The following is a 23,384-nucleotide window of genomic DNA, read 5'->3' on the forward strand; positions in this document are numbered from 1 at the left end:
GATTTCAGTGGAACCACCGCTGAGTTTGGAGATGGCCCAGTTCTTCCACATTTTCACCTTCTTGGCAAAAAAAAATCCAACTAAATGAAATTATACTAAACCACCATCAATATTCAGAGATGACCAAGGAACAAAATTCACAGAAAATAATTATGCTGGCTTTGCAGTGTGTTTCTCTTGTAATATTTATTTCTAATATTGGGGGGAAGAACACAAAAATCTACCAAACATGACTTAAAAATGAGGTGGTGACTTTCCATTGCATTTTTCTCATTCCTTTTGCATGAAATACGCCTCACCCCCAAGCATGCCCTGGATTACAGTATGATTCTATTGTTACGGGAACAAAGTGATTCAGGAAAAAAAAGTTCAGTCATTCTGATTTTATATAATGAAGTAAAATCACTGCTAAAATAATGAAATTCAATTATGTTAGCTCTAATAACACTAGTACTAATTAAAATTATTGTAATTCCCTACTACTAGGAGGCTGCAGTGCCAAGCTGCAGAAGATGTAGGACCGCTGACACCTGAGAGCAGAGACTGTCTCCCCACGCCGGTGGAGTGGATGTATTTGGTTTTGGAGGTTGTCAGTTCAGCCTCGGTGCGTTGGGCAAGGGGGACTGTGGTGCTAACACTAATCACACTGCTAATGGCAACAATGACATCACCTCTCGAGTCATCAGCACTGATGCCGCGAACGCCAAAGCGACGCGATTCCGTGCTGCTGTCGTTTCGAGCGGAGCTGCGAGGCAGAGAGAAGCAAAGGTAAAAGAGGCAGCACGCTCCTCCCGATTTATCATCTTGCAGCAATTTCCCTATGGAAGACGCCTGCTTGGGTGAAGGGCCAGGAAGCCCTTTCCCTTCCTCCTCCCAGGTGACACCAGGATGCACCTAGCCCTCCTGCTCTGTGCAGGCCATGCTAGCTCTGTGCTGCCTTGCCATTGTGGCCCCATCCTGATCCCACGCCATGTGCAGGAATCCAGTCAGGAGAATCCCTCCAGGCAGAGGAGCTGAGCTCTGGCTCGCTGCACCGCCTGCTTCCCCGCGACAGCGCCAGGGCAGTGCCCGGCAGCTCCGCAGCCCTACTGAATGGCACAGCTCTGCCAGCCCGCTGCCCACCTCATGCATTCACCTGGGGAAAAGACAGTGACAGCTCAAACAAATGGAAAAAAAACCCAACCCAAACCAACAACGGATTTCATTTGCAACCTTCCTCCATGCCACATATTGAAGTTTTCCTCCTGGCAGCTTTTCACATCCCTGCCACGGCTCTGACTAGCGGAAGCGATGCTTATCCCGCAGCAAGAGCCACGAGGAACGGGCACACAGGAAGGGCTGCTCCAACCAGACCTCACGGCTACGCCAGCTGCACCAGGGCTTTGATCCAGCTCCCTGCCCTGGGAGCAGTGCCAAACCGCCCCCTGCTGAAGAGGCAACCCCAAGAATAAGCCAAACTGATCCACATCCTCCAAACAGCTACGTCAGCTCTCGTACGAAACAGGCAACACGAGGTTTTATTTGTAGAGAGTGGGAGGGAAAGGGAATTTAGATGCAATCGCCAGCGTAGTGGCTTTAATAAACCAGCAAAGCTGAAACAATCACGTGCAAACAGCCAGCCCTTGAGAAAGCAACGGAGCTCTCAAATGTCTCTGCCCTGGTGGAAATCCTCCTCCTGGGTTTCCAAAACAGCCAGATCACAGTGAAAGCCGCCAAATTATTTTATTTCTTAGACCTCAAGTGTGTCGAGGGGTGGGATGCACAGTGGATCTCAAGCAATTATTTGCTAAACATCAGGACTTGCTCAAATGCTCCTGCTTGAGAAGGTGGTGTTTCCATGGCAATGAGCTATTGCCTTGGTGACCGTGGGCCTGGACTGGTGCTGCTAAACCACTGCGACCTTTGGACATCTGAGCAGAGCAAGGAGTTTCCTCCTTTGCTGTCTAATGACTTTTTTTTATTTATTTCTGAGTTCATCCCTGTCTAAAAGGAGACAGAGAAGAATAAATTACTACTGAGAAGCATCCTCTGTTCACGCCTGCCTCTCTGCTACCCAACCCAGAACTAACTTTTCTATCAGTTGGTGCAAAGCAACCCTAGGGTCCAATCCTGACTACTCCTGAGCAGTGCTGAGCCTCCATCTACAAGCTAGAAAATTAAGCAGAGAAGGCACAGGACTTCAGTAGCTCAGACATCAAAAGTACATTAATCTATACACATTTAAACCTTTTTTTAAGAGAGGTCAAACGGAAAGGCAGTTGTGTTAACAAGGTGAAGAAGTGAGCTTGCACATAAAAAAGCAGCTTTGCACATAAACAGGTGTTGTCCTAGGCAAGAAATTTACCTAGGTTTCTGTGGAAGAGTAAAAAATGTGCCTGTGTCTCCCTTCAAACAATCTTCAGATAAACTTTGTGCTACATAAAAGCTTTATTTTGGACTTACATAGCAGAAAATTGTTGCATCTCTGCCTTTGAGAACTTCTGCTGTGTTTCTCCCCAACTTTATTGTTGAAACACACACTCGTTCCGAGTGACTGGCAGTCCGAAACCTGATCGAACTGAACCATTACATTAGTTTCTTTTTAAATTTGCACAAACCCTGCGCTCTGCAACTCCAAAGTGGTTTCTATGGAGATGCTAAAAAAAAATGGAACAGCACCTTCTGGGTGCCGAATTCAGCATGACAAAAACTCGAGTGAGCAGCAAACGCTGGGTGAGAGGAGTGAATTAAGAGACCCAGAACACGACTGGTTACTCAGAGCTGCAGATAACGGGGGGTAAGTCACCGCTTTGGCTGACAGGCGTTACCCAAACTGCCACGCTGCACTGAGTATCGTGCAGAGTTTAATTAACTGCAGGCAACGGGGCATTAATGCAGGAGAGGACAACCTGCCCGATTTCCTTACAGCGTGAACGTGATCGGGAGAGGGAGGGACGTGAGCATCTGCAAGGCAGAAGCGATCCCTTGTGCGTTAAGAGGTTTCTCAGAAGAGCTCTGGAGCTGCGTTTGGCTGCCTCTCAGAGCAGCTCTATCTCCTTAATCTGCAAAACTGGGCAGAGGAGTCCGAATCTTGCAACTTCCTACACAGTCTATTTTAGAGTCTCGAGAAACAAAAACAACACACAACAGGAAGGATGCGATTACCAGAAATATGTCTGAACTCTCCCACACCCCAGCCCCATCAATCTTGATGGCTTCACCGTTTGAATTGCTAAGACAGAGCTTGCACATCCCATCCCATCCATACTGTCCTGCTGGATCAGAGCTCCGGTCTGCACTGGCGCCTGACTCCCTCAACACCCATGCTAGGTCCCAGTTTGGCTCCGCACTGCTTTTCCCAGGCACCGAGTCAGACGCAGACATTTCAGGGCTGAAACGTCACGTGTTGTGTTGACACAACTTCCTTGAGTCACACGGAGCCCAAAACTGAGCACAGTGACCCTAGAGAGACACAGCCACGAGCCCTAAGCTCGAATAAGACCTTCTAAATCAAGTACACTATTCCCAAGTGTATTCGATACTTTTCAGATCAAAGTTCTGTTTAAATGAAGGCCAAAAGCTAATTGGTCTTATTTAAGCAAATCTCCACTAAAATCAACCAGCCAGAGCTTCCAACTTCTGGCTGTGCACACACAGGAAGCACACGGAAACAGAGCAAACGTGGTGGTGGGACACTGAACAGCACGGTGTGCCTTTGCTCTTTGGGAGAGAGGCAGAGCATCCCTTCCTTCAGCCACGGCAGTCGGGACATCTGTTTTTAAGTGAACACACAACAAATGGTATGGAGCACTGTCTACCTCCTGGTGAGTGGTCACCCCTGGGATTTGAACATATGGCTGCATCAAGCCTGGCTAGTGCCAACCTGATTCTTAAACTATTAAACCATCCCCTTAGGCTCTGTATCCTGTCTTTTCTGTGTATATTGTACAAGGGAAAAGAATTTGATTTGGGGTTTCGAGAATTTCAAACAAGGATATACAATTAGAAAAGTATTTGCTTCAGATGATGATAACTAACCCTGGACTGGAGAACCTCAGAAAATATTTGTTCTTCACTCTGATGTGATGATACAAAGTCTTCTGCTTTACATGCTTTCCCAAGAGCCCAAACTTGTTCACCTTCATTTCACTGCATGTTTTCAGAGGAGTGACAGCTGCAGCCATAAATACAGCATTCAGATTTCATGCTATAGTTAAAAAATCAAATATGTATGAAACCCTCCGCTATTACACAGTCTGGCAAGGGAGGGAAAAAGGGAGTGGGAGGAAACTCATAGCATCAAATAATTTCTGAAACACAAAAGGACTTCTGCAAGCTCAGGTGGGAAGCAGTCGCTCAACTGTCAGCTGCAGGGTCAGTGTCTGGCTGTTGGTCTCAGCCTGCCTGTCCATCCCTCAGGAGTTAAACTTAGGAACACGGAGAATCCGTGCCTGAGAAAGGAAGGAGCAGAGGCACATCCTCAGCCATTAAACTCCCCACACTCCAGCAAAGGAGTGATTCCTGCTACTTTGGAGGGTATCAGCGTATGCTGGTACTCTGGCAGTGGGAAGGAAAGGATGTAAATAACTGAATTCCAGCCTGAACCTTAGGAGATCCCAGTGGCACCCTAAAGCAGGGACACAGCTGGGGAAAGAAGAGTGAGGAGCAAGGAATGAGAATGCTCTTTTGGATATCTCTGAAAAGGGTTATTTGTCCTCAGAAGAAGTTGTCTCTCTACTCACCTCTGGCTCTAGGGACTTTCAGAGGCATTTGCAGCTCCCAACAGTCCTCAGCATAAACTGGGATTTCTGGCATTTAATCCCCCTGCACCTCCATGCTCTGCAGTTCAGTGCCTTGTGCTTTGGCACACGTATCAGCTGATACCCACCAGCACTCCAACGTCCTGTATCAGTAGTTCTGCTTTAAAGACATTCAAGATGCTGACCTCTCATTTTGGCAGCTTCAGGAGACCTCAGCACAAGTGAGAGATCTTCTGCAACACGGCCCCCATCACACAGGCCATTTGCAAGGAGATAATCACCCAGCAACCCACGCTGCTTTCAGACTCTGGCTGAAATTAATTTACACAAATGAGTTTAAACTGTTTGCACTCCCAGGCAGCAGTGACCAGGGACGAACAATGCTGGCAGGGCTGATGTTTTACCTCTGAACCTTTCATGAACAAAGGGAAAACTCTGATTCTCTCCTATCTGGAGCAGCTCCCTGTGGTTTGATTTATTTTATCGTATTGATTGGATCTGGGGCAGGTTGGAGCTGTAAATTTTCTGCCTAGGCTCTGGATAGCTCTGAGAGCAAGGTGCACCTGGGCAACAGAGCCAGGGTTTTGTTCCCCTGGTCCCACCATCATACTCCAGGTAGAGCTCCTAAAAGCAGCCAGCACACTCTGGCTTCATAAACCACCTCTATCCAAACTAATTTTAAAGCATAGACAACTCCATGTATAGTCATGCCGAGAGTCAGAGCGCTACAGGATCCGTCTGTCTGCAGTGAAGTCAATTCCCTTTGGAGTATATAAAACAAATAAACCACTTCTCTTTCTGCTGCTTTCTCCAGGGGCACTACAGCAAAGACTTTGGGATTTGTCTGTGCATGGGACAAGGACAGGACAGGGAGTGAGGAGGTATATTAATTTGTACAGGCATCAGGCAGGAGAGAAAACTCCTGAGAAATGCCTTCACGGGGGGAAAGAAGCCAAGTGGTCTTCCTGCCCCATCCTCCTCGGTGGCAGACTCCCTGCTCTAGCAAGCTTTACCACTGATGCTACAAGGCCTGTGCACAGTGTGTTTTTCCCAAATTGGGAGTCAGGCTGTCTTTAATGCTGTAAACCAGACAGAGCAAACAAAAATAGAGCTTTAAAAGAATGCACGCAGGCATGCCAAATCTCCCTCATTTTCGAGTAAGAGTCTCACTCCTTTCAGATGCAGCTTTCTCCCCCCACCTCTCAAAACCATTTATAAAAAAGCATCTTGATCTTGTAACAAAAGATCCAGAAGGAGGTTGCAAGGAGACATTTAAAGCTTCATTCACAATTCGGGAAAGCCTCACTGTCCCAGCTGGAGAACCCTGGTTAAAACCTGACAGAAATTCATGACTTGGGTTGAGAGCAGCAGCAAACGTACCTGTTTGTTTCCTTGCAATGGTGGTTCTTCTCCGGTGTAAGGAGCTAGATTGCTACCCTGAGCATCTTTAATCCTCTGCCTGCCGATGGGGACAGCTGGTTCTGGACACCTACAGGACACCTTGGCAATACCACTGAATCGCCACACAGAGCTTTCAAGACTAAGCTGCCATCATTTCTGCCAAACACCAACCCCACTTCACTCTCAGGTGTGGCACGACTGCCTTTTCTACACCTTTCTAACATTTTCTCAGTTAAAGCTGTTTTTAAGCCTTTCTGTATTTTCCAGGTCTACAAAGAAAAGCAATCATCTGCAGGGAGCGGCTGGAAATGCACAAAAGTATTAAACATGACTATTTCCTTTGCCTCCTAACAGCTGGGAACCACCAGTCTATAGGCACCTTCAGCCCATGGCGCAGCACCATCACGTACTGCCCTCCCCATCCTCTTATCTGCATATCCCCTTGTGTCACACTCCTGTTGCGTTTGGTTCGGATTTGGGCTGCAAACTCAGTTTCACAGAGTCTCCCTGCAACCTCCAGGCATAAACACTGGTGCCAGGAGAGCTGCAGTGCTCTATTCCCACTCCCACTGTTATTATTACTTGTAATAACACCCAGCAGACTCTGCCCAGGAGCCCCGCATGGCAGGGGGATGTACACTGAACAACATGCAATCCTTGTCTTGTGCAACAAAAAATCCAAGAAGACAAAAGAGGGATGCAGACAGACTGGGGAAGTGTAAGGAAACAAAGAGACAGCCTCAGCTAACATGGGAGGTGGTGTTCTTGGTAGACCAGCAGTTGCATCCTCGCCAGAGCTCCTGAGACCATCCAAGCCACTCTTTGCTTCCTGCTACTCCAGGGCATGTTCCTCTCCAAGCTTTGCCAACGATGCCTAAGCACGTTTTTCTGCCCTCATCGGTTGGTTTGGCTGTCTCAGTCTTCTGCATTTCCTCCTTTGCTGTTCCCTGCTAACCCTGCTCTTGACCTTGCAGCCCAGCTGCCTTTCATGGAGGTAGCTGGAAGGACGGCAAGCTGCTGCCATGTGTTGTACCAAAGCCATGTGGGCTGCTCAGAGAGACCTGACCGGGGCTTTGCCTGATGCCTGCGGGCACCATGATCTCTCTGGAGCTGCTGATCACAGCTGCCACGAACCAGACACTCGAGCTCTTCCTCGAACTTGTATCTTGTCATCGCTCAGGCAAGGGACTACCAGGAATGTCTGCTTTGGAGCATGGAGCGTGCTCACCCCGAGGCCTGCTTACCTGATCAAAGCCAACCTCCCTCTCTCCAAACCCACTCCCAGATGAAAAGCATTCAGCTGACAGCCAGCAGGAAGGCACCGGCTCAATGTAACGCCACACTCCTTGTTTGTGAAAGCCACCTTCTTCATTACAGGCCCTCTCTCATTGCAGTTTCCCTTTGCAGAAGGCGATCGCCCGGCTCGCCAGCTGTGTCAAGCCTCCCTGCCTTGGAGCACATTAGAGCCATTGTCAGCGTAACATTTGAAGCTGGCCGCCCATGGCTGTGATTTACGCACATTTTTGTGATGAAATGCAGCTGGCAAGTGCACTCTGCTCTCATTCTTGGGGCTATATTGCACTGGGTTTATTTTACCTGCCAGTTGAAATGCAAACAATCTGTCTACATTCTATATATAACCACCCGTTGTCATCATGTATGTTTATGAAGCATGAGGGTTTCATGGATTTAGTGTCAGAAGCCTTGGAGGGCACCACGACTGTCTCAGCTGACTTGGGGCACAACCCAGATGGAAGAAATGCATCTGGTGGGTCCCGCACACTGTGGCTACATGCCGTGGGTCTGTTACTGGCACTGTGCAGATCTCCAGTCTCCATGCAACAGCTCATGCTGGGAAGCATGTTACTATCACCTGCTTAAGAAGTCTGTCATCTTGGCAGAGAGCAGATGTGATTTATATGGCCAATCCCTCACCACAGAGAACAACTAATGGCGTAAGTGAGGGGAAGGAACTCAACCACTGGTGGTGGTAAAACGTGCCTACAGTTCCACAGGGAATATCCTAATATTATTCCCTAGACTAATGAGCACATCTATAGGAACCAGATCAGACTGCAAACTCCCCTCGCCATGACTAGCCCTGTTGTTCTCCCAACTCTCCCCTGGCTGCTCAGTGTGTCAGCACTCGAATGAGTTATTACACTCAGTTTCTGCACTGGAGAGGTGCTGTTCCTGTCTGGTAGGAGGCAGAGGAATGGACAGATCCCTAGTATGCTTTCCCTTATATAGTAAAAAAAAAAAAATACCAAGAACATACAATCCAACAGAAGGAAAGCAGAGCAGTGGAGTCAGTTACATTACAGGAGAGCAAGGCAGAGAGAAGGCTCCATGAACACCACTCAGCAGGCTCCCCGTGCAAGGAGATGATTTACACCCTTTGCCATGAAAGCTGCTGAGGTCCAGCAGACACTCATCTAGCCCTGAGCTGGGACACCCAGCTTTTAACTGCGAACATCTACCAGCAGTTCATGCTGTCTTGCCTCTGACCCTTGATTCCCTCTAACCTGGGAATGACACCTTGCCAGCTGTAAATCCGCCACATTAAGAGCTGGTGCTGGCTCTCGTCAGAAGCCGTGCAGCCTGAGCCGTGCAGAGGGAACCCCCAAACTGTTACCAGGTTTGTTAATGTCCCGACAGAGTGGCTTAGACAAAGGTGGTCTGGAGAGCGCCAAAAAGCTCATATGATCTTGGGGCACAAAAGAGGATGGGAAACACTTCTCTTCACCAAGGTCTCCAGACAAAGCCCTTCTCTTCCCTCCTAAGAGGTGGGGACAGAATTCAGATTATCACAAGGTGTTTGCTGAATGAGCCAAACTTCTGTCGCTCTGCTCAGGAGTCCCAGCACGTGTTTGTGACCAACACAGCTACCCTACCAAACTGGCACATGGGGAAAGCTGTCCACCCCACGCTTACTGCTGGGACCTTGGAGGGGAAGCAGGGAGGGAGAGCTTGGTTTGCAGCTGACAAACACATAGAACAAAGGACTACTAAGGGCAGAATGAGTCTTGCATCATTTTCGCAATAAGCATAAACACATTGGGCTGAATTTTCACATCCTGGGCCGGGGGAACTTGTTTGCTTCAAGTCCAGCCAGTGTGTGAGTTCTTGAAATTGGATCACGCAGAAAGTTTGAAGAGTGAACAAGTTTTGCTAGCTGAAAGTGAGAATCTCAGATCAGGATAATATTTTACTGACTCATAACTCAAAAGGAATTTAAGCAATTTGCTTCAAACACTACTGAAAGATTCTCCTCTGCTTTCTGAGTAAGTGCTGATCTTTCCAGGCCAAACCAATATTTCAAGCCAAAATTGTCAAATGCTCAAACAGAACGCCACTAGAGAAGCTAGTTGCTACCTCAAATCACACAGAATTACTTCTACTCCGTAATAATAAAATGTGCTACTCAAAACCAATACTTCTCCTACTCTGATAAGCAATGGACTGCTGGGTACCCACCAAGGTCGGCTCCAACCTGCTCCAAAGACAGCTGCTCTGAATGAAACATGCCATGGATGAGGAATCAGAAAAGCAATTATAAGCTCTTTGAACAGCAATAGCTTGGAACAAATACTAATTTGTACTTCTCTTCTGAGAAGTGAATATAAAATAGCATTTCTAGTGCCATTTGATGTAAATTGAGCCTTTTATGTGGAATCATTACAAGTATCAACAGCTACTTCTGCAAATTCCTCTGGGAAGCCAAGCGGGGGGGTCTCCTCACAACTTAAACACAGGTCCTCAGGGATGAATTGAGAGCTCAACCTTCTGCAGAGATAACAGCAGCATCTCTCCCAGACAAATGAACAGGACTCTGTCCTTCTACTGGACAACTGGGCATCAAATTTCTCCAGACCAGTCAGTGAAGCACATGCAGGAGCTGACTCTGGGTCTAAAAAGTATCTCTGCTTTCCGTAGCAGAGAGGCACTTGGAAACACAGGTCCTGGAACAGGATCTGCCTGTGCCAGGCACCTCTCTCCGCTGCCCCAAAAGCACGACAGAGGTGCACTGCTCCTGCTTGGTTGCTGCAGTGCCATGGCATGTTCTCAGATAGTCTGGAGAACTGTCAGCTGCAATGAATGCCTAACAGAGTCATCCAATGTATTGAAATTGCCTGGAAGATTAATGTAAGGATTGTCGCCGCCTTTGTGCTTGTTTTCCTCATCTGTGGGAGTGTTTATTCGTGCTGGAGACAGACAAATAAATAAATAAAGCACGAGAGGAGGGAGGGAGAAAAAAAAAAAAAAGGAACTCCAAACTAGCCAATTAACCTTTGAAATACAAGTGGTGCTGCTGCTAACTAAGAGCATCCTGTAACCTCCTAATTACCAGCCATGTACAAGTGGCAGTTGGAGACAGAGCTGGCCGTTAACCCCGCGGATGCGCTGTGCAGGAGGATCCGAGTGCTGCTAATGACTGAAGTCCCAAGGAAACTCGCTTCCCGTCATCAGCTGCCTCCTGCTACCCGGATCTCCTGCCACAAACCGGCTGTGCTGCCATGAAATCTTCAATCTGCCTCCGAGACGAGCGGGATGGCTAAAGGACAGCCTGTGCAAAGCGGTCCCAGCATCTCCTCGTCTTTCCCGTGAGTCAGCTAGCTGCTACTGCGGTCCTGCCCTCAGCCGCAGGACAGGATCCGTGCCTGAAAGGGCAGGACGTGGGCTACGTGCATTAAATGGGGTGGTGCCAGCTATGTCAGCCAAGAGGAGCCAGAGGAACTGTGAGCAGACTGCCGTGAACTTCAAATTCCCATAAAAACACATACTGAAGCCTTGAGGGGATTTGGATATGGTCAGGTCTCTCATTCATCTGGATGTAGCATGCGGGACTGCGGCACTACAGACCCAGATCACCTTCCTGACCTGTCGAAGGGCACTACCAACATGCTGCTATGGCACGCGTGCCCCCCGACCCTGCAGCTACCCTAAGGGCCAGCAGTAAAACCCACTGGGTTTTGCCTCCAGCCTGGCACCTTGGAACCTCGATTTCCTCATCCAGAAGATCTGGACAATAATGCTCCCTTGCCTCAAGAGGGCTCCGTGAGACTTCTTCGCAGAGCGTTGCCATGTCCCGGGATGAAAGGCGAGATAACGCACCAAGGACTAGCACTGCTCTATCTTCCATGCCATATGTTGTTCAGTACCCTCCACCCCTCCCACACACACAGAGGATTGATGCCTTGGCTTTGAATAGCACTCCGGAACAAAAATGTATACGGTGTGCCCATCTATTTGCAAAGCCACTGATGACTATGAAGTCTGAGAAGCCGGAAAAGAAAAGCAAGCAGCCATTAATAATTTTTTATAAAAGAGATTAGGCATTTCCTTACAGACGGTGAGGTCTGAGGAGAGCTTTCCTGCGGCTGCTGCATTGATTGCAGACCAGTTTGATAAAACCAGTCGATGGCTGAAAACAAGTGGCAACAGTTGAGACCAGGGAATCTGCTTAAGCTGTTCCACCCAGCGCAAATGTCTCCACGGTAGGTGATGTTTCGCAGGGCTTCATGGCCCAGGAGCCCCCTGCCCATGCTGCTGTCAGCAGGCATGGAGCACAGGAGGTGTCCCCAAAGGGAGCCCCTGAACTCTGCTCTCTGGGTAACACTGAGCAGCTCGGGGGAGCAAGGAAAGCAGAAGAGAGCCACAGAGTAGCTATCCTTGTAGGCAGCTCCTAAATCCTCATGGCTTGGGGAATGGCCTCCGAGTTTGCCCTTGGAAGGATGCAGAAGGAGATGATGGCAACACTTGTGCCTGGTTAAGGCTCACACCTTCTCACCTTGTAATACTTGCTCTGAGCAGAGGTGCAGAGTGACTGGGCAGCACTCAGTAACCAGAAAGCTGCGATTAAACGATTTTTCCTGGCAAGGATCATGGCATACCCAAAACGAGCCATTCTCACCTCCCATCTGTCCCAACACCGTGCTGTGGGATCATAGCAGCTTCCCTCAGGCATCTGCTCCTATCTGTAGACAAAGCCAGCCCCCTGCCCCAGGTCTTGCAGCCGATTCTCACACGAGGAGGGCTGCGGGTTCCAAAATCACCCTGCTTTGCTCGCAGAAGCCCCAGGCTTTCACGCCCAACAGCCTGGGAACCTAGAGCCATTTTCTATTGCTTTCGGAGAGTGCCTTTGGCGATGCCCTGGAAGTCACTCTGTTGACAGGAGAGTGCTTGGGCGAGGTGTTTTGAAGCTGGGCTCTGACAGCTCCACAGCTCATCATCCCCACTGCGTACCAGAAACACTTTGCAGTCAGGCACGCGGAGGAACTTTTACAGGTTTCACTTCAAAATTCCTCCCTTTTTATTGGGCCCACACCGGGCAGTGCCTGTGAGTAAAGCTGGCGGGAGTCTGATGCTCTGTAGCCAAAAGCTTCAGAACCTTTATTGCCATTGACTTTGAGATGGTTTAAAGCAAATCTTTTACAAGGTAAAATCCAATATAAACCTGCCGGCTACAGTTTTCCTTTGTGTGAGGCAAGGATGTAATTATCACAATTTACCTTTATACGAGCGATTCTGGACAGATTCCATGCGATCCCCGGGCTTTCTCACTGCAGTCTGCCTAAGGTTTTCCCCCAGCACCCTGTCATGGCAGTATCCAAGGACTGACAAAGCTGTATCTGCCTGACAAAAGAGTATCCATGCAGAAAGGCAGCTGCCGAGAGAAATAAATGGTCTATTCAAAGGCGACTGACAAGGTGTATTTCCTAATTTTAAAACTTGTGGAACAACTAACCAAACAGAAAGCTGACAGTGACAGCTATTTCTTTGTTGGGTTTGGACTCTCTCTGCTGTTAAGTGTGAACTAATTTATTGTTGCACAGCTGAGGTTCATGTGTTTTAGCTGAGTATTTGCTTTTCTGAAAGAAAACATGTCTCAGTGGAGAGAAAACGAAGTAACAGCACTCTGGAGGATTGTTTGCCATGGTCCCAAGCAGGACTTAATCCTGGGAAATGGTGGAGAAGAAAATGCAGAGCCTCTTGTCCTGCCTTTGGATGTACTACGCTACTGTCTCCTTTACTCCTCACTCCTGAGCAGGCAGATCAAGGCAGAGAGAAACAACAGCTTTATAAATAACCTTGACCTGGTCCTGTTCCGCAGTGGAGATTTTGGGGGAGCACTGGATGAACCTTTGACTATTCACCTCACAGAACATCAGTACAAGCATCTCTTGGCCTCACTGGGATGCATTGTCTGCACCTGATACAGAGGTGGCATGAGAACTTCCAGGGCACGTCTTGAGGTAACAGTTGAAAGTAACCAGTTTCTGAGAAAGAAAAGCCCAGAAAAGCATAGCTTTCCTCAGAGTGACCCACTGGAGATACTCAGATGACTCACCTCCTTCTCCCTTTGCACAGACCCTCAAGCTCCCATCAGTCAACAAGGACAAGCCGTCCTCAGCTGCCAGCTCTGCTTTCTGCTGTCACCATGTTCAGACTAATACTGGGAACAGCATAATTTCTCCCTCCTCCCTCCAAACACTTGGAAGAAAGACCTATCTACACCCTATGAGATCAAATTAAAGGTTTTGGAGCCTTCAGGGAGAAACTAGCTTTTTTTTTTTTTTTTCTTTGTGGCTTTTAGCATCGCCTGATAGTTTAAGTCTTTATTTAAGGGTCCAAGATCAAAGAAGAAACGTCTGTGGGCGTTACTTGCACTACAAGGTCCACTGTGCACCACCACCATCAGAGCAAAGGAGTATTTCCACCAGAACAATTCACGCTCATAGGAATAAATCACAGCCAACAACTTGAGCAGCCAGGCTCTGAGCCGCCGTGTCCCAACACACACATTCCAACCCCGCACCTCCGCAGCGCTGCCAGCCACCTTCCAGGCTTTTCGCACACAGAAGGACGCTCCTGCTTATCACGCGCCTGCAGGATCAGGCCCTTGGCCCTGTTTGGTGTTTCCACCTCGCACGAAAATCACTCGCTCTGGTGTGGCTTCTATGGAGTCATGCCAAGCCGCCGCGCGAGCCTCTACGCCGCGAGCACCCGAAGCCAGTCCCGCACTCACCTGCTCGTGGTACTCAATGCCCATGCTCAGCGTGTTGATGAGAATGGCTATCATAATCCCCCGGTTGAAGTACTTGCTCTCCACGATCCTCTTCAGCTTGCTGCCGAACGCCTTCCACAGGCGGGCGACCTTGTTCCTCTCCTTGGCTTTTCTCTTCTTCCTCCTCCTCCTGCCCCGCTGCTGCTGGAGCTGGTCCCTGCGGTCGCCGTGCCGCAGGTCCTGGGTGAACTCGTAGACGCCGTTGCCGTCGGAGTCGCCGCTGTCGGAGTCGCTGACGGCGAGCTCGGCGTCCTCCAGCAGGCTGGCGCAGAAGGGGCAGTCCCGCAGCTCACAGGGCGGCGTGCCGGGCAGCGTGCCGGCCGCGCTCAGCCCCGACAGCCGGCTGGCCGTCCGCCGCAGACCTGCGAAGGGAGACACGCACCGTGAGCTGCCTCGCGGCATGGCGGACAGCGCTGGGGCTGCCCAGGGCAGAGCAGCTCCTGCCGCATCCTCAAATAAACGCAGTGCCCTCACACAGCCCTCCAGCCACCCGTCCTGCCGAGCGCATCTTGCTCCGCGGCGTTTTTCCCTCTCCTCGGCCCTCACCCTCCAGCCCCCTCCATGGCGTTCTCTCCACACAGCGCGGCAGCCATTTTGTGTCCTGACTGTGACTGACTGGCACAACCTCTCATTTTCAATCATTTTTGATCATATCTGACCTGGCGAACATCGTTAGCGGTGATCTGAGCACTGCTGAGCTGTTACACCCAATTCAGGCAGCGCTTCCATTTAGCTAATAACGAGGAGGGAGAGGGAGAAACGGACCAAAGGCGGCTCCAGACCACAGACTACAGCGTGGAGAGTCGTGTAGTCCCTTCGGTCTCCTTCATCCCTCCGTCAGCCTTTAATAAAGCTCAGGGGAATGCTTTGATCCAGGCACAGGACCGAGCGTTGGAGGTGGTTTGGGATCAAACACGCTGCCACGTGTTTTGTGGTGTAAGGAGAGACGCCGACTGCCCTCATGGAGCCCGGGCACAGAGACGGTACCGACAAAGGTAATGGGGATGATCAGGTGGAACGGGAACCAGATCTTACTTCCTTGTATTTAGGAACCAAATTCCTAGTTTCCTCGTATTTAGGAACCAGATATTAATGGCAGAAAAAAAACCCTCCAAGATGAACGCAACACTGCGAGCACGGCGTCCTTCCTACAGAATGCCTTTCAAGCATCCATGAAAGCTTTCTCTGAGATTCAGGAAAATATGGCGAGGGGACAGTTTTCCCCTGTAACATGCCCCTGTCTGGCGGTTGGATGGGGACACTCGGATCGTTTTTGGGGAGACCTGGAGCTCACCCAGCAGCAATGCTGCTGATTTCAGCCACTCCTGCCTGACACTTGAGGACATCTTCAAAGAGAAGGAAGCACCACACAAAATAAAAGCATCCCATGAGCTCAAAAACCGTGCCGTGACAGCAGTCAGAATATATTTGAGTGCCTGAATGGCACTCCGATATCACTGGCCTTCAAAACAGCCTTGCAGGAGAGGACTGTCCTCCTCCTGGTCATCACATCAAAGACACCAGGACGATCAGAAATATTGGCTCCCTTACTTGACCTGGAAGCAGCACCGGCACAGTGCTGCGCGTTAGCGGAGCGTTTCTGATCAGGACCGATCCGATGAAGAAAAGACTGCAGCACAGCCACAGATCGCAGAGGTAGTGGGCTTGCCAGACGTCCTTTAATGCTATCAAAGTGTTAAAAATCATATGAAAAACACTGGCGCCGCAGATGTCTTCAAAATACCAGAGTCTCCTTGGCTGCCTGCTAAAATAACCTCACAGCATTGCAGGGCACGAGAACACGGAGGAACAGGCTGTACTTTATGCTGTTCAATTCCACAACAAAAGAAGGGAAGAGAATATTCTCTCCCACAATTGCATCTTTCCCAGCAGACACCAACCTTGTTTCCAGCTGGGGCTGTGAGTGCCCTGGCTGCTAATGCCTCCTTAATGCTCTCAATTATCACTCGTGTGCTCTCCTTGCACAAGTCTTGCAGCGAACAGACTCTGCTTGTTGACTTGTAAGAGTGGAGAGAGAATTTAGTGAAATAGCTCTTTGTTTGCCCAAAGAGGCCGAGGCCAGGAGGGTCAGGTGAGCTTGTGAGCCCACCTCATCTTCCCTGCTGAGCACAGGGTAGGGAGTTAACATGGCTCCTTTGCTAAGTTTAGGCTGGGATGGAGAAACAGAGTTGGGAGCTGTGCCTGGCAGAGCTACACCCTCAGGAGCTCGCTTATTTGGCACTTAAGGATCCTCCTAAAGCCTGAGAGACACATCCATCATCCCTGCTATGTGAAGATGGTTGCGGTGCAGAAGTGAATCCGACTCAGCCCTGTTGGTGTGGCAGGAAGGACTGTGGCAAGAGTGGGAAGGGAGATCTGGAAAGAGCCTGAGCCATGGACAGGAAGAGCTGGGCACTGACAAATTGTGTGACAGGGTCTCCAGATGGACCTGGTTGACTTGTTTCCCTTCCCAGCCGCTGTCCTCCATAGGGTGCCAGATAAGCTGTCGCTCACCAGCCAAGACCTGCGGCATCCACCCCTTTCCCCTAGATATGATCACACTTCTGAAAGAGACAAAACAATTTCAGGACATTTGTTTAAAGCATTTTGGCATCCTCTGGGCTGAAACGCCTCTGTAAAAAGAGCATACTATAACTGCATTATTAATAGCAACTCCATCTAACCTCCAGCTTTCAAAGAACCACCACAGACTACGTGAAAATCTCCAAAGTCATTAAAGTGGCCCTGGGATGTCACAGTAGGGACTGAGATCTGGGGCTTTCTTCTGAAAAGGACTCCAGCAGCAGATCCAAGCAAGTACAAAGAACCCAATCTCTGACTTGAGCACTGCCTTCCAAGCAACAGCTCTTCTGCTCATCCTTGCTTTCCTAGTTCCAGACTTCTACAGAGCCTGGGCTTTTATCTCAAGGTAAATATGCATTCTCACAACAACCTCCATTAACTTGCATAGTTAAAGATGAACCAGTGATTCATATAAAGTCCTTGCTTAACAATGGAAGAACGTTGCAGCTAACCTTGCCCCCTTCTGCCTTCCTGCTGAGCTCCCAAGCGTACAGAAACGTCCGCCGAAGGCAATTTCTATAAACAATCCACTTTACCCTTTTGTATGGTCACTTAAAAAAAAAGTATTAACAAAGACAAGCCACCCAACCTATTTGGCAAGCAACCTTTACTGTGACCCCCTCCAAGTTAGGCTTGGTATTTTTTCAGCACATACATCACTAGGATAAATATTTGTGTCCATGCACACACAGATAAACAGTTTTGGAAAACACAGGCATTGAAAAAACAGATGATGAGTTTGGCTTAAAGAGATTAGAAAATAGAAACTAGATCTTTTTGACTTTTTACTGTTTGAGAGCTCTACTGTTTGAGACTCTATTTTTCAGCCTTTAGCTCCTGCCATGAGCACTGGAAACATTTTGCAAAATAGAAACCCAAGTGTTGGATGTAACTGCTGCTCCAGCAGTGAGTGATATATGCGTGAAGGGAGATAAACCTACACTAACTAGCAGTGCTAGTGTGGCTGCAGTCTGTACAGATAGGGATGGGATGGAGGTACAAAAGAGTCCCCAAGATGTTCCTCATCCATTCAGATTGAGCAGAGCTCCAAATCTGCAGTAACGCTCGGTTCTACATTTCTTCTGCACATGGGGAAAGACAAGAGGGAAAGTCTGAGACCTGTAGCTCTGCCACACTCCGGCCCTCACATCCATCCCCTGAGGACTAGCACAGAGCAAGACCCTGCAGTAGCCATGGGCCTTCCTCCAAACCTTCTGCTCCTTCTTGCCAGAAAGAAATTCAGAGGCTCAGGGGCCCATCAGAGCAGAATTAGGGGTTTCTAGAAGTGTCTGTTTTGAGTTCTTTCAGTGCCTCCATGTTTTAAACTTCTTATGTTTCCTATACCTTATGCTTCTCCACCAGTCTCCACCTGCTCTTCCCTTTCAAGGTATCATCTTCTCAGCAGCTGGAGCTTTTCTGCTGCAGGGCTGCAGCCAGCAGGTCCGTTACTCACCAGAGATGAAATTCCAGGGGCTGCATAGATCTGTGCTTGGGTGGGAACAGAGGGAGAACCTCCAGGATATCACTAAGCACATGACTCAAAAACACATGCTTTGTAACCAGGGGAAAGAGGCCTCCAGCAGCAGCCTGAACTCCCTACCCAGACCCTCCCATATCTTGCTTTACCCAGTGACTGCAAACACAAGGGTAGAAGGAACAGAGCAATCGGTTCCTCAACCTATCCAACTCCTGGCGTCGGCGTGCAGCTTAAACAGCGTTGACAAAACAGCCTCCATCTTCAGCACGTTAGGTGGCTATCATTAACACCTTAATGCTCGAGCAGTTTGCCCTCTGCCAGTTTTCCTAAGCAAAAATAAAGCAACTTGTTTGTCCTTACCATGCTCTCCTACCAGTTGCTGCAGCTTCCCGTAAGAATCCGTGCCCAAATTTACAGGGCTATTAACTACGGCCACAGGCGAATTGCCATTCTTCTTTCCTTTGGGAACTGGAACAGAACTGGCTTTGCTAGTTGGAGAAGGCAGGATGGTAGGATAGTTCATGTTGCCGTGGTTGGAGAGTCCAGCGGTCAGCTTAATGTTTGCAGGGGTATTGGAAGACTTACAGTTCACTTGTGGTCCTTCGACATGACAGTCTGCATGGTAAATGCTGTGCACGGACTCCGCGTCTGGAGGAGGAGCAGGGCTCTGCAAGTTGGGTGATGGAGAAGGAAGCATCAACTGGCCTCCACGTTTCATGACCTCGAGTTCCAGGTCACAAATCTCAGGGTTGGAGCGTGGCCCCCGAGGGCTCCCATTGCTGATGTGGTAGTGATGGTGGTGGTGGTGATGGTGATGGTGGATGAGGTGGTGTATGGAGGTGATGCGCTTTCTGCCTCGGTGGCTTTGCCCGTTTGTGGTGCTGTTTGGGTTAACTTTTTTCCGGCGCCTGCTCTGCCAGTTATTGTACAGGCGTATCGTCCGCCGTTTCACCTTCCTGAAGATGTGGCAGATGTACTTGAGCAGCTCCTCGTAGCAGCTACCTGGCTCCGAGAAGCTGGCAATTGTGCTGTCGTTGGAGAGATAACGGGCCCGCTGCTCTTGCATCAGCTGGTTCTCCCGCTGCTTTGTTTCAGAAAACTGTGTTGCTATCACAACCAGGCACAAGTTAATCATGAAGAAGGAACCAACCTGGAGAAAACACATTAGGAATTAGCAGGAACTTTACAAAGCAAGACACGCTGTTCATCACCACATGCTGTCTGGACTTGAAGTGTGGTTCTTAGAAATCCCGAGATTTCCAAACATGCCAAATCTCAGGGTCTGCTCACCAAATGTTATGTCAACATGTGCCTGAGCTAAATTTGCTCCTAAGCCACGTTAAATTATTTTGGCAATGGCAAAGCAAGCTGTAAACAATAGCCCTCACCACTTTCCTCCCCTCAACAGTGATGACATTCGCTACTAACGTAGGGTGTATGAAACACAGTGTCACCAGTTACCACCACAAAACAGATCGCTAGGAAACTCCCAGCCAACCTGCAAGGAAAGACAGTCTGAAGTCCAGTTTGTGCTGTACTAAAACTGCCTCTTCTCTTCCTCTATCGCTTCACACCCTGGCACAGTGCACCCTCGCTTTGAGGGGGACAGTCAGTGTCCGTGCATCTGTGACCTTGTGCTCTTGTATCTCTCTGACACAGAGAAATGCATCTCCAGGAGATTCAGTGCTCCTAGAAAGGCATGATTTATTGTTTGGTTGAGTTGATGTGTTCCTGGGTGATACCAGGTTTTCAAAATGTAGTCCCAAGGACAAGAATGTGAAGTGACCTAAGGCTACATCCTTCCCTCAGCTGTTGAGTCCACAAACTGGCTTTTCAACACTTGGGTTCATAAATCAGCCAAAGGAAAATGTCAGATATTCCCACCAGAGAATCATTGCCCTTAGGCGTGAAAGGGACTGACGTCAAGGAAGTGCCACTGTCTACATGGCCAAACCTCTGTGCTGAGCTCAGTAGGAAACGTATGGATTTAATCTAGGCCATTGTCTGGTGAATCCTCAGGGAAAGCCATTGGGAGATGCTTTGCAGTGCTATTCTCCAGTTTGTAATATCAGCCTGGATACAGTTCGAGAAGCAGCAAGGGTGCCATTCCCAGCTCCAAGTGACTTGGAGATTAGTCACCTTCTGGCTCTTCTGTAAGGATCCATATGTAGAGAAGGGCTCAAAAGAGTGGAGCGTAAATCTCTACTATGCATGGTCCATTGCTAAAGGCTCAAAAATCTCTGGCTTCAGAATGCTATCCATCACTGGGAAACTCTCACACTGCTCTGATCCATGCTTTTCCCACTGGTGCTGGGAGCTGTGGTGGTTTGACTTCCCAAGGCCTTCAAAACCACAGAGATGAGGATAGAGTTACATGTAAAGAACATCCAGCTGCAACAGCACTTCAAAGTGCCTCAGTTCTTTGTCCTACCTGACATCTATATGGTACTTTTCCTTCTGCCCTCCTCCTGACTTAAACGCTTAACTTTTCCACAGATGTAGATTCCTGGAGAAGGTTGTACCCATTGCAAAAAAAAAAAAAAAAAAAAAAAAAAAAAAGAACCTTGCTAACATAGGATGGCAGCTTCTGAAGGCGACCTCCAGCATCTCCAGCAACTAATACTTTGGTTTTTAGGAACGACAGTACCGTAAGACCTCAAAAAGGTGCACTGCTATTACTGTTATTTAAAGGGCTCAGGTGAAGTTCAACAGTTTGAAGGCCTTTCATGGACATGACATGTCCTCTGGCACACTGAGGAGGCGAAGGGAAGATAAGCTACAGCCTCTCCTCTTTTCGTTCTGATTAGCAGTCACTTGGCCAAGGCACAGCAGTTAGGACGCATCAAGGTGACAAGACCAAGACTGGGACAGTAAGAGGAAGCGAAGACCATATGGCTTGACAAGCTGTGGCTATGCATCGCATGCGACACTAAAAAGGACAGTTGGAGCCAATAATCGGTCCCCACAGCACCAATCCCAACCTGCATGATTATGCTTTATGGTGGGAGGAAAGTCTCCCACTCTGAACCCCAGCTGGCTCTCCTCTGTGAAAAGCCCAGGGAACAACTTTACCCCACAAGGACAAGGAATGGGAGCATCTCACAGTTCATACTTACTATTATAAGCAATATAAAATATATAAAATTGTAAAAAGAATGTGCATCCATCACATAATACATGATGTCAACCCATCCTTCCAGGGTTATAACCTACAGGAAGACAGAGAAAGAAAGTGTAAGAACAAGAGTCAACCAAAAAGTTAGTAAGCATGAATCTTCTGAGAGTGCCTGGTACTCATCACTCCACAGGATCTCTCAGGATCCATCCAGACCTGGGGCACTTCCTTTTCCCAGTTGGCTTAGGATAGCAGCAACGTGTGACCAAAGGACTGGCCTGAGGTTTCCACAGGAATCTGGTACGATTAAAATGATAAAACATTACAATAAAACATCTGAAACACTGGTTCTGAGCCAGTGCAAAGAAATTCCAAGGAGGGAATTTAAAAATAAATTTATAAACAAAGTAAAAGCCTCTCTGTGCAGAGATCTGGGCTTGTACCTGAGGCTCCTGGTTTTGTAACGCTGCTCATAAAATTCCTACGTTTTTAAGTCAGTGTTGTTTCTCTAAAACCAATTTCTTTGTGGTTCCTACTGGCTCACCATTGCAACTGCATCACCAATATCATAGTGGGAAAACATCTGAATGGAAGAGAGTTACTTTAATTAAATGTAGAATTGATTTCATACTCGTTTTCTCAGTCTTCCTTCCGCTAAAAAAGAAGCTGAGGATTTAATTAACACCACACAGGCTGTGTGCAGAGCAAAGTGAATTCTGCCATGTAATTTACACTTTTTATTTAGCTAAAACATACCAAACTTCTAGTGCTATCTTGCTACTAGTCCTACAGCTGAAATTCCAGCACGATTTCCAAGAAAATCAAAGCTCCTGTCTGAATTTACTCACACTGACGTACCCTATTTGCTACACCCAACGTGAGCCTTGGTGGTTCTAGCACAAACCCAGAATTGCTGCCTGCCACCAATTTTGGTGGCATCATTCTTGGTTTAAACCACGTTTGCAGTGAAGGAACTGGGAATTAGCTTGCTGTGAACAAGAAAAGGACAAGGCTTCATCGGTGTGGAGGACTTTTTGTATGGCATGTACAGAAAAGCTGGTCCATAAAGCACCTGCTGTTGAGGCAGTGAATAAGACCAATGTTCTTGTCACACCTGGAGCATCAGGGCCAAACACTTCAATCCTTGCCACTTTTCTCCTGTTCTTTTACTCAAGGAGCTGAAAGAAGCTCCTAGATATGGATCTTTGGTACATGACCACATCTGCAACGGGGAGAGCATTGCTGTACACACAACAACCAGCACTCACAGTTTCTCTGAGACTGTCAGAGCCCCTTGCATCAGCTCATGGATATGGATCTTTGGTACATGACCACATCTGCAACGGGGAGAGCATTGCTGTACACACAACAACCAGCACTCAGTTTCTCTGAGACTGTCAGAGCCCCTTGCATCAGCTCATGGGTGTTGGAGGAGAAACGCTGCTTACTCTTGATTCCCCTCACCCTAAAGTCAAACGTGGTGATGTCTTACCAGCAAGTTTTCAAACCTGCTTCCCACACTGAAGCACAAGTAAGTCACCACCCGCCGTGCAGCTGGGTGAGACGCCGCCAGCGAATCCAGCTCCAAGCCAAAACCAATCAATCTGCCAAAGGGCAGGTAAAAACCATCCCTGCAGCTGTTTCACTCTGTCAGCATTGCTGAAGACTTTGAGCAACCAGGTCTGATGAACGCTGGCTGCATTCACACGGACTGCACCCGCCTCTCCGTGCAGCATTACACACGTCACGTATCGCATCCTCGCTGCTGGTTAGTGGCGCGCACGTATCGGACAGCAATAGTGGCTGTTCCAGTGGCACGGGTTTAACAAAGCCAAAAAGAATGCTTTCGGTCAACAGCAATCCCAGACATCAATCTATGGAAGAAAGTTTTCAGCACCAGACACGTTTTTTTTTTGTGTGGATGCAAGTGCTGTTACTCACCCTGGCATCTGAGAAGGGGTTAAGCTGTCTGGGCAGCCACGGGCAGTGATCAGTCTGTTC

General features: G+C 48.6%; 1 protein-coding gene across 4 annotated transcripts in view; it reads right to left on the minus strand.

Moving 5' to 3' along the window:
- The window catches only part of CACNA1H (calcium voltage-gated channel subunit alpha1 H), a 249,580-nt gene that overhangs the window by 69,296 nt on the left and 156,900 nt on the right, over positions 1-23,384 (minus strand). For all 4 annotated transcript variants that reach the window (XM_086622220.1, XM_086622219.1, XM_086622222.1 and 1 more), the window contains 3 exons: positions 21,385-21,477; positions 18,629-19,418; positions 14,170-14,570 (listed from right to left, as the gene is read on the minus strand). In XM_086622220.1, coding sequence (XP_086478346.1) covers positions 14,170-14,570; positions 18,629-19,418; positions 21,385-21,477 — 1,284 coding nt within the window. The remainder of the gene's footprint in view (positions 1-14,169; positions 14,571-18,628; positions 19,419-21,384; positions 21,478-23,384) is intronic.

Source organism: Tauraco erythrolophus, chromosome 17 (assembly GCF_009769465.1).
Source record: "Tauraco erythrolophus isolate bTauEry1 chromosome 17, bTauEry1.pri, whole genome shotgun sequence".
In the NCBI taxonomy this organism is placed as follows: Eukaryota; Metazoa; Chordata; class Aves; order Musophagiformes; family Musophagidae; genus Tauraco; species Tauraco erythrolophus.